This window comes from Platichthys flesus, chromosome 15 (genome assembly GCF_949316205.1).
Source record: "Platichthys flesus chromosome 15, fPlaFle2.1, whole genome shotgun sequence".
Lineage (NCBI taxonomy): Eukaryota > Metazoa > Chordata > Actinopteri > Pleuronectiformes > Pleuronectidae > Platichthys > Platichthys flesus.
In genome coordinates, this window is record NC_084959.1 from 11,671,941 (window position 1) to 11,681,718 (window position 9,778).

The window sequence follows — 9,778 nt, forward strand, 5'->3', positions numbered from 1 at the left end:
CCCAATGAAGTAATAATGTCTACTTTACTGCTGCAAGTAATAGCATGTTGGACCAATAACCCCTGTTAGAGAAGACATTTGGATTTAAGGCAGGGACTTAAGTTAATAAGTAATATTAGTTATTAAGTAATATTAGTTATCAATATTGATGATGGTTCCCTATCATTAAAATGTTCCAGCTTTGGAGTCCTATCCTTGCAAGCATGCTTAAAACCAAATGAAAACACTTAAATGTCATCTTTTGAGGTTATTACATGTCAAGGAAGCATTTCCTGTTTAACCTGTAGTTAATTCTGGGGCTTGTTCGTCTGATATGTGCGATCTGCCATTTTGATTGAATCACTCAATAACATTTGAGACAGTATGGAACACCTAATGGTAAATTTGACCTTCACACATTTATAAAAATAAAATCATAAAAAAATTAAAAAATAAAGCTCGAGGGCATCACTTTACAAAAACGAATTTTAATAAAACTGTGAAAACATCTCTTTTTCCTCCACATTGAATCAGTTCTTACGAAGTCATAAAGATACTGTCACCCTTCTGCTATGTACAATAAAGTTTGTATTTTACCAGTTTTTAGCTGTTAAAATAACAACTTTTCACTAGCACAGATTTGCTGTGTCAACTAGATCTATAGAAGCTCAGCAGCCCTGCACCTCAGCGCTGCTTGTAATTCAACAGCTTCAGATTTCCATTACATGTCCTCCACGCTCCATTTATAAGCTGCGTCCTGCATAGCTTTTTTGTCTGATATCCTCGAGTAGCGTTTCTTCTCAAAACCAGATGACCTGCAAGAGAAATAAAATTCTGTCGTTAATTATGCAAATCAAACCCTGATCTCCATCTTTAATTTGATGCACCCCTGCAAACTTTCAAAATGGTGCCCAATCTTGTTCAACGTAAAAGCCAAAAAAGTGACCTGGACTATAACACAATTAGAGGCAAGAGATTCATTTGAAGTTGTGGTCACATCAATCCAATTACAAATGCATCCCATTATTCACTCTTTTACAGAAACACACACTGTACCTGTCAACTCCATCCCAGCGATATCCTGGTGGAAGATTGAATCGGTTTGGAGGTGGTGGTGGTCCTTTATACTGAGGTTTTGCTGGCATATTTGAGCTCCGAACTTTTTTCCGTCTGAGCATCGCAGCCATCGGATCTCCATCCCTCTCCTGCTCTCTCAACATACGATCAAGGTCCTTGTCATCGGAGTGACGTGCCAGCGGCTTCTCGGATTCATGCAACGCATCCTCAAGTTTCTGCTGATGCATCTGGCCCTGGGCCAACCTATAGACACACGTTGACTTTAATTTACAGAAAACAAGTCAGAGCATAACATATTTCAATTGAAATTGACACGGCCAAAAACACTCTCTGTAGTTTTCTCTGGTGGTAGTGTAAGTAGTAAGTGTTTGCAAACTCACCCTCTCCCCCACTTGGCGTATTTCTCATCCTTTGCTGCTTTTTCTCCAGCTTTCTTCTTGTGTTCTTCTCTTTCCGATTCCAGATCTCTCCTTTTACCTCCCTTGTCTCGGAACACGGTCCGGGCATTACGTGATTCATCTATTCAAAGCAGGAATACAGGTAAAACATAAATAACATTTTATAAGAACAAAGCACAGCGTTGACCAAAGTAATCAGTATACTCTTGGACTATCATGACTCATTTGAATGAAATATCAAGGGAACTTTGTAGTCAACAGCTATGAAGGGTAAAGTTCATTAAAAGAGAAAAGCTGAGCCAACCTTCCAGCGGCTGGGGTACTCCGTCTCTGCGGCGCTTCTCTTCCTTCTCTTTCCTTAAAACATCTATAGAAAGCAGACCTGCCTGTCCACCAGAAAGTAGTCCATGAAAGCAGACACACACTGTTAACACAGCTATCTGAGAATCAAAAAATTCATCTAGAATTTATCACATTTTTCTTACCTGTGACTGGCCAGGCCTACGAGGAGGTGACAGATCTTCATCTGAGACCCTTCCACTCTTTGGCCGCCTCCTGGGTGGAGACTGATCAGTATCGGGTTCTGGTTTTCTTTTTGAGCGCCTCCTTGGAGGAGATTGGTCGAGGTCTGTAGCTTCCTCCTTTACTGGCTTTTTCCTTGGAGGAGACTGATCAGAGTCTGAATCATTCCTGTTCTGATCCCTTTTTGTCACTGGTGAGCCACGGGGATCAGGTGAGCGTTTTTTACTAGGCTGTCTTCTGCTGGGTGAAGAGTCTGACAAAGACATAATAACTTGTTTAGACAAGTGTTCATATAATTGTTTATATCACTAAACACTTGTTGTACTATTAGGGGATGACAGGAAGGTGAACGGTTGACTGGACATATAGAGATATATGCAGATTCCTAGGTTATCAAATTTCATTGATATTTTATTTATATAGCATCATATACAATTTTGTTATACAAAATTTTACTCCAAAGAAATTTCGAACTTTAAGTTAGTTTTTACTAAATGATTTCTTCAGCACTCTAAAATTCTGTTTTAGTTGGACAAATTCATCAAATGAGATGGATGTAAACGCGACAATAACTTAACCACATATGCTGATGTCTTCTGGTTATTGTGATGTTATTTTTGTTCATATCATATTGTCCAATGCAAAAATAAAAAAGATTTAGCGTAATATATTACTTCTCACCTTTACTTTGTACCTTCCCTGATTTCTTTGAGTGTTGACGTGAAGGCGACATGTCTGGTGAGTCATGGCGATCTCTCCTGGGAGAAGATTTTTCCGGAGAGTCGTGGCGACCTTGCCTGGGAGATTTGTCCGGAGAGTCGTGGCGACCTTGCCTGGGAGATTTGTCCGGAGAGTCGTGGCGACCTTGCCTGGGAGATTTGTCCGGAGAGTCGTGGCGATCTCTTCTGGTTGGAGATGCATCTGGAGAATCATGTTGACTCCCGCTTGAGTCGTTATCTTCATCAGCTATAAGAAGTGGACACTCAAAGTGAACAATGATCTTTACCACACTGGAAAATGTTTTCTCTGCTACTTTTACAAACAATTATTACCTCCAATCACCTTCCATCTATTGCCGGTTCTGAAGGCTTCCAGCTGTTTGACCTCATCTGGACGATCATCAATCATCTCAGCCACCTGAGGAGAAAAACAAGAGACTAAGATTAAAGAATACATTTGTCAATATGGCGAATCAATTTAATAAAGAGGATAGATTTTGCCAAAACAATCTATAGCATTTGTAACAATATTTTTTTTAAATCTCTGGTTGCACAACTATCTTATGGCAGTAAAGGATATGATTTTCCATCAATTTTATGATTAACCAAAAATATTATCACAATTAAAGCGGAAACAATCAGTTCTTAACTGGCTGAATGAAAGTGGCGAATTTCCCTTAGTCTAGCTTCTCAATTGTTACTTTTAATAGTTTAAAAAAGCCAAGGAAATATTAATAATATTTTATGTTAGTTTTAATATTAAAACTGTCATAAAAGGGATTAGAGAACCAGAGTTTCAGGATCTACATTATTGATCAATATGCAGATTATTTTATATATACTTATTGTATAATGAGTACTCTTTGCAGCTCGAGTTTAAGGTCCTAATCTCAACGTGTTGATATCGTGATGTAAAATAACACTTGCCATGTGACAGAGGACTATTATCGCAAGACAATGTTTGTTCTGGCATGATTTTCTAAATTTGATCAAGTTTTATTTCATTTATCACAACAAACCTTAAAATATATCCCAGAGGAAAACAACAGAAACACGGGTCTACATCATGGAAATGAATGGACTCCTGTTGAACAGCTAGTGAACGTTAGCAGTAAGTGAACTCACCACTGGAGCCTCCTCTTCGTCTTCTTCATCCTCCTGCTCCTCTGCCACCATCTGTTTCCAGTCTATATCGTCGTCTACTATTTTCAGTCTGAAACAAAACTTTTGCAAGTGAGTTATGTGACGCTGCAAACACGATTCCATTCGGAACGTGGAGTTGAAGACATGAGAGCGCAAACACACGAACTAGCTTAACACACAGACGTTAGCCGGAATCGCCTCGTTTTAATGCGCCACTGAACTCACCCTCTCGCCGGGACTTTACTTCGTTTCTTTTTAAGCTTCCCTTTGGATTTCTTGGCATCTTCATCATTAGATAAATACCGTTTTAAGTATTCCGCTTTCGAAAGTTCTGATCCCTCACTGCGAACAGCGGAGGCGGCCATCTTTGTGTTGTCAGAATCTACGGAGAGCACCGAGGGTCAAGAACGTCTACTGATGCTCAGTCAAACTCCAGACGGAAGCTGGTTTGGTTCAAGTCCCTGGTGGGGAAATGTTTCAGCGATGATTTATGTATCTCATATTTACAATACTTATACAAACAAGTTTTTTCTATCTTAACTATGCAATCTTCATTCTGTCTGTGCAATACAATGGTCCATGTGCAATCAATTCACTCTACATATTCTCACAGTGCACATATTTACTTGTCTGTACATATATTGTATATATGAGTTTTATTCCATTCATGTTTTTCTATACTTTATACTTTATATATCCTTACACTTAAATCTGGCATGTTACCTATTATTACTTAGGTAACACATCCATCAGCATAGTGGTTAGTAGATAATTAAAATATTACATTTTTTTGATGAACTATCCCTTTAAGGAAAGTACAGATACACACAAAAAAGTACAACGCCTAAGTAAATGTACTTTGTTGCAGAGCCCCAAATATTGTCTGTATTTGTTTTGTTAACATCTGGAAGCAACATCACGTACCCTCCAGTTTTTTAATACAGTCCTTTAGAGAATAGCATGAAGTGCTCATTAAACCATGAGGAACACACGTACTCCTGTCTGCTTCTAACTTGCACATTCCCTTCTCAAAGTGCGGGTGTGTGTTAATGAGTGTCTGGTGTTACAACAGCGATGTGATTTAAAGAAATGTAACAGGACATGAGAGCACCTTCCACAACTCATAATTCACTTTATAAGTCTCTTTGTACATGTGCATTTTTTATTTTCTGCATCCCTGTACCTCCTAATGTATTCCTGTGCTGCTGTGATGGAGTCAGTGTGAGGCTGCAGGGTGTAAGTAAGCTCTTTTAATGACTTAGAGGCCTGTGTTGCTCGTGGCCATCAAGAAAATGTTTATTTTGATGGATCAGTCCAGAGCGGCCAGGCGGTTTGAGTTGGGAACAATACTGGAGATTCAGCCTGCATATGGATTTGATAAAGCGCTCCCTCCTCCTCCGATTCTCAATCCCCTCGCTCCATCATCCTCCTTTCTCCCTCTCCACAGGCCACTATTGCCTGTATCTTCATTTCCTGGGAACCTCGCTATCCCTCTTATCCCTCACATTCACAATAACACTCAATTGTCTTCTCTTACTCAACTACAAACCCCTGCTGATTGGAGCTGATAAAGTAATAATGACTCAAAAAAGTGCATCATGTTTTATTGTTGAAGATTAAAAGAACTGAAAAAAGTTGGATAATCCCGGTGTTATGGCCCCTGGGCTCCATTATTTGCCCTCTGGGAGAGCAGAGGTGCTTCTTGGCCTCTGGTGCATATTAATCTGTATGAGAGCTCATGAAACTCAGAATAAAAAGTGCTCATATAAAAGACGTTGTATCCAGTTAGATAGAGTGGTTTGTATCTGCACAGGCTACTGTGTTTGAATGTGTGCAAACAAGAAGGCATTTGTGAGCCACATGAGACATGCAAGAGAGTGTTTATGCATTTCCCATGCTAACAGTATTGTTGCACAGATCTTTTGTTTATTTTATTTTCACATGACTCTGAAATAAAGCTCAATTTACCTACTGTCGATCAGATTGAGAACTCTGTAACCATTTTACTTTAAAACCTTCATTAGATGTTCTAATTATAATGCTGTAACAGATACAGCCTCATTATTGCCTCTGCGGAAGTGGTTATGTTTTTATTTGTGTTTGTCTGTTAGGTAGTTAGCAGAATCACTCAAAAACTGATTTCCATGAAATTCTAAAGATGGGTAGGGCATGAAGGAAGAACCCAATACATTTTGGTGCAGATCTGAAACATGGAATTTTTGTCCACTCTCTTTAACATTTAAAGATAGGATATTTTTTCTACATTTTCATAAATTTTTCAGAGAATAATGGATCTGCACACACTCGTGAAAATCTGCCATGTTTTTAAGGGACTGATATTTATGAGTGTGCGCAATTTGGGGCAGATTAAGATAGAAATCTGTATGTGGTTTCATAACCCCATTGTGTGCCTTAGAGGAGCTATAAGCTCTACTGTCAATCCATAAAATTAGTCTCCAACAAAATGAAGGGTGCGTGCATGACTCAGCTTAAAAAAAAGTGTAATATCCTATTTGACCTTCTGTCCAATGATGAAAATGGAATTCATAGCAAGTCTGACTTTAAACAGCAAATGTTCTTTATTGAAAACAAACACTGCAGCTCACAAAGTAATATTTACTTGACACGTTACTTAGTGCAATTTTATACACATTCAATACAGTTTGTCCCTGCTGCAAAAAAGCACATCTGGATACATTTCTGTTGAGTCATCTTCATTCATTCTAAAGAGAGTGATGAAAACAGATGGATACTACTTCAGTTGCCTCACAGGAAGAATACAAGGGAAGGAGAGTAGTTGCAAGCTGTTGACATCTTGTTAATGTGTGGTGTTATTGTCGGGAAGTTGAAGGATGCAGAGAGATGGTTAAGTGTGGTTAAGTATGGGCGTATGTGTGTGTTTTTTTAGCTCTGTGTGTGATAGAAGAGCAGCAGACAGGCGATCCAGGAGCAGGATCTCTTCACAAACAGGCTTACAGCTGAACACGGGAGAAGTTGATCTGCAGAGGATGAAAAGTTCTCTGAAGTTTTCTCCCACTCACTTAGTCTCACGCACTCTCCACCAAACAATCAATCCACTTACCTGCCTCCACATTGATATTGGCATTCTCCCCCGATATTTTGCATATGTAGGTGGTGTTGTGTGGGAGTGTGTCCGTGAAGCCGCTCAGGGTCAGTCTGTAGCCCTGGGAATCCAGCTCCTGCACGTAGCTCTTATCCTTGAAGACGCTCTCTGCAGACGAGCCGGACACATTGGTATTAATGACGGACTCTTTGGTTCCAGGGGACCAGGAGAACTCATAGCTGTTGTATTGGCTGGACTTGAGCTTGATCATGCAGTCCACTCTCAGGTCCCTGTCATCCTCAACACACACAGAGATTTGCTCGCTGCACTCTGCTGGGATCAGCAGCACTGGGGCAGAGCAGAGAAGGGCACAGGAAAAACACAGAAGTGATTAGATTACTGTACATTTCCTTTCATTGCACCAGAAGCCTTTACGTATCTGAGCAGGATTCTCACCTCCCAGCACTCCACACAGAAACAGAGACTTGAGCATTATGGAAAAGCACCCATCCAACTTTGAAAACAAGAGAGGAAATGTGAGAAAGAAAAGCACATTACAAAGATCATCATGTAAAACTAAAACGCAAGCAATCCAAGGCTCTACAGGGATATGACTAATTGAGTTATAATCCATTACTGCTTCTCAACCAGGCTCTCCAGGAAGTTGTGATGTAGTTTTGGTTGAGGTCACGACATCATTCATAGTAAAGGGATTCAAAAAGAACAAAAGGAAAAAAAGTATACAGCAAACACAGGTTTGTCAGTTGGTTGGAAAAGGCTCAGATACTCTGATCTAATTTGTAAAACATTGTCTACAGAACCACCTGTGGGAAAATCGAATGACTGGACAGGATTCAAAGTGAAAGATGACATTGATTTTTTTCTCTCTTCCGTTTAATCTCATATTCTCCCACTGCCCTTGGCACAGTTTTGCTTGTATCACTATCCCGAGCCTTAGTTAATTTAAATGTCAAGGTAAAAACTTCTCCTTCTTGAACTTGATTGTTTTCTGTTATCCCCCCATGCAAATCCAGATGATCTAGCACATTCTTTGTTGTCCAGATTTAACCCTAGGGCTCACACAACTTCTCTGATCTGCAGCGGAACATCTCTCAGGGATCTTACCTCCTTTCAGGACTGGATGATGCGGGAGCTCTTGCCTATGTGCACTCGTCCGGTGATGGTATTTTGTGCCTCAGTGTGCAGCACTGCAGAGCATCTGACTCCTGAGGCGAGGTAGTTGCGACACGTTGCACAGAGAGGTGGCGAGAGAGTGGGAGGGCTGAAGGTGGACCGGAGATCGCTGATTTGTCTCTCTCCTCTGCAGTGTCTGACGGAGGACACATGGGCAGGCTGGCGGAAGAAAACACAGCGTCAGCATCATTGTGTAATGACCTTGTCTCCTTTCCTCTCTGGGACTCTCCTCACCTTTTTCCCTTCACAGAACGACCCTGTTCTGCTTTGCCATCACGTCTCTCTAAGTGATGTTCTCCCTCTGATTTCCATTTAGAAAGTTACTCTGATAGATTATAGATGACTTGCATGATTTAATCTTGTTTTCTGCTGTACATAACAAGCATGTATCTGTACACTTACTGTGGGGGTCATGATTTTGAAAGAGAATATAGAGTGATTTTACAGAAAACATGCTTTCACAGTAGAAATACACACCATTACAGGGGGAATTTAAGATCCCCTTCCACATCCCTAGAAAAATTCTAGCACTGTCATTCCAAATGACTCATGCACAATAACGGCTCAGTGTCTCCACCTTAAGGCCAGTAAAGGGAACAAAGTGGGTTGGGTGCACATTCACAGCCTGTATCACTAGGTGCCAGTGTTTGGCCATGTGAAGTTAAATAGGCTGTTATAGGGATGGATATGACCTACATTGCTTCAAACTACAGGAGGGTATAGAGTTTCACCTCACATCAAGCTCACTTTTAAATGCTCACACTGATCAAATAAATATAATGTGTGGAAATAATCAACATAATAAGAAGTTAGATAGTGTAGGATGAGCTTGCAGGTGAGCTTGTGAATCCTTTTTACTCCTTTTACCCATTTCATGATCTTGTTAGTAGGACGGTGCTGTCCCCAGCATGCACTGCAATGGGAAGGAATCTGGAAAGGTCACTTTCTCATGTAGAGAATAATTGGACACATTGATTGATAATCAGTCTGCCGTCCAAATGAGCCATGTGTGTATGAATGAGGGAGAAACCCCAGAGAAACATACACATAAAGGGTAAATTGAACAAGGAAGAGTTTCAGCACAGTAAGCTCATGTCACTGAATACTGACTAAAGGCCTAATCACTTTGAGCAGTTTGTCTTGACAATAAAACAACATCAAATGAGAGTGTGTTCTTTAAAAAAAACATGGATTAACAACAAAGATCTGTGTGATTTTCCAAATTTTCTAAACTTAATATCACATGAATACAACTACACAAACCATAGTTGTTGACAAATAATTCTTTGAATCCTTTGAATTGATGCCATAGTGAATTCATTTCTATGTCACGATTCCTCCTACATCATCTTCCTGATCTCATTTTCAAGTTTCACTCATTTCTCACCTGCCTACAAAAGGTTTCTCTCCTGAGCTTCCCTCCTCTGCAAATCATCCTGGACATCTAGACAAGGCCAAACCATTAAAAGTCATCTCAGCAGTGTGTTAGTATATCAAATGCATGTGGGATATTTTGGAGTTTTCTAACATTATACTATACAGCTCCTTGTACATGTACAAGTCTTTATTTTCAATTAATAGATTTATGTAATTTTTAACGTGGTCCAAATTAGACAATATGACTTCCTGTTCGGGGAGCAAACAAAAAAAAAAAAGTTTTCTACATAAAATGCAAGCTGGGA

The 9,778-nt window shown here is 39.9% G+C and overlaps 2 protein-coding genes across 3 annotated transcripts; both read right to left on the minus strand.

Annotated features, from left to right (window-relative positions):
• Window positions 1-451: 451 nt before the first annotated feature.
• Window positions 452-4,229, minus strand: bud13 (BUD13 homolog). Of its 2 annotated transcripts, XM_062406904.1 has the most exons (10): window positions 4,064-4,229; window positions 3,821-3,908; window positions 3,029-3,113; window positions 2,841-2,942; window positions 2,658-2,768; window positions 1,940-2,229; window positions 1,759-1,840; window positions 1,437-1,575; window positions 1,036-1,299; window positions 452-794 (listed from the first exon to the last, which is right to left on the minus strand). In XM_062406904.1, exons 1-10 carry the CDS (start codon window positions 4,201-4,203, stop codon window positions 701-703), a joined length of 1,395 nt encoding a protein of 464 aa, XP_062262888.1. In that variant the 5' UTR covers window positions 4,204-4,229; the 3' UTR covers window positions 452-700. The 2 variants fall into 2 exon arrangements, with proteins under 2 accessions (XP_062262888.1, XP_062262887.1); XM_062406903.1 differs by having other exon boundaries at window positions 2,658-2,942.
• Window positions 4,230-6,394: 2,165 nt separating this feature from the next.
• On the minus strand, window positions 6,395-8,195 carry LOC133969185 (thy-1 membrane glycoprotein-like). Its single transcript, XM_062405486.1, has 4 exons — window positions 8,028-8,195; window positions 7,359-7,416; window positions 6,921-7,250; window positions 6,395-6,837 (listed from the first exon to the last, which is right to left on the minus strand). The coding sequence occupies exons 2-4, from the start codon at window positions 7,393-7,395 to the stop codon at window positions 6,743-6,745; spliced, it is 462 nt and encodes a 153-aa protein (XP_062261470.1). The 5' UTR covers window positions 7,396-7,416; window positions 8,028-8,195; the 3' UTR covers window positions 6,395-6,742.
• Between the last annotated feature and the right edge of the window lie 1,583 nt (window positions 8,196-9,778).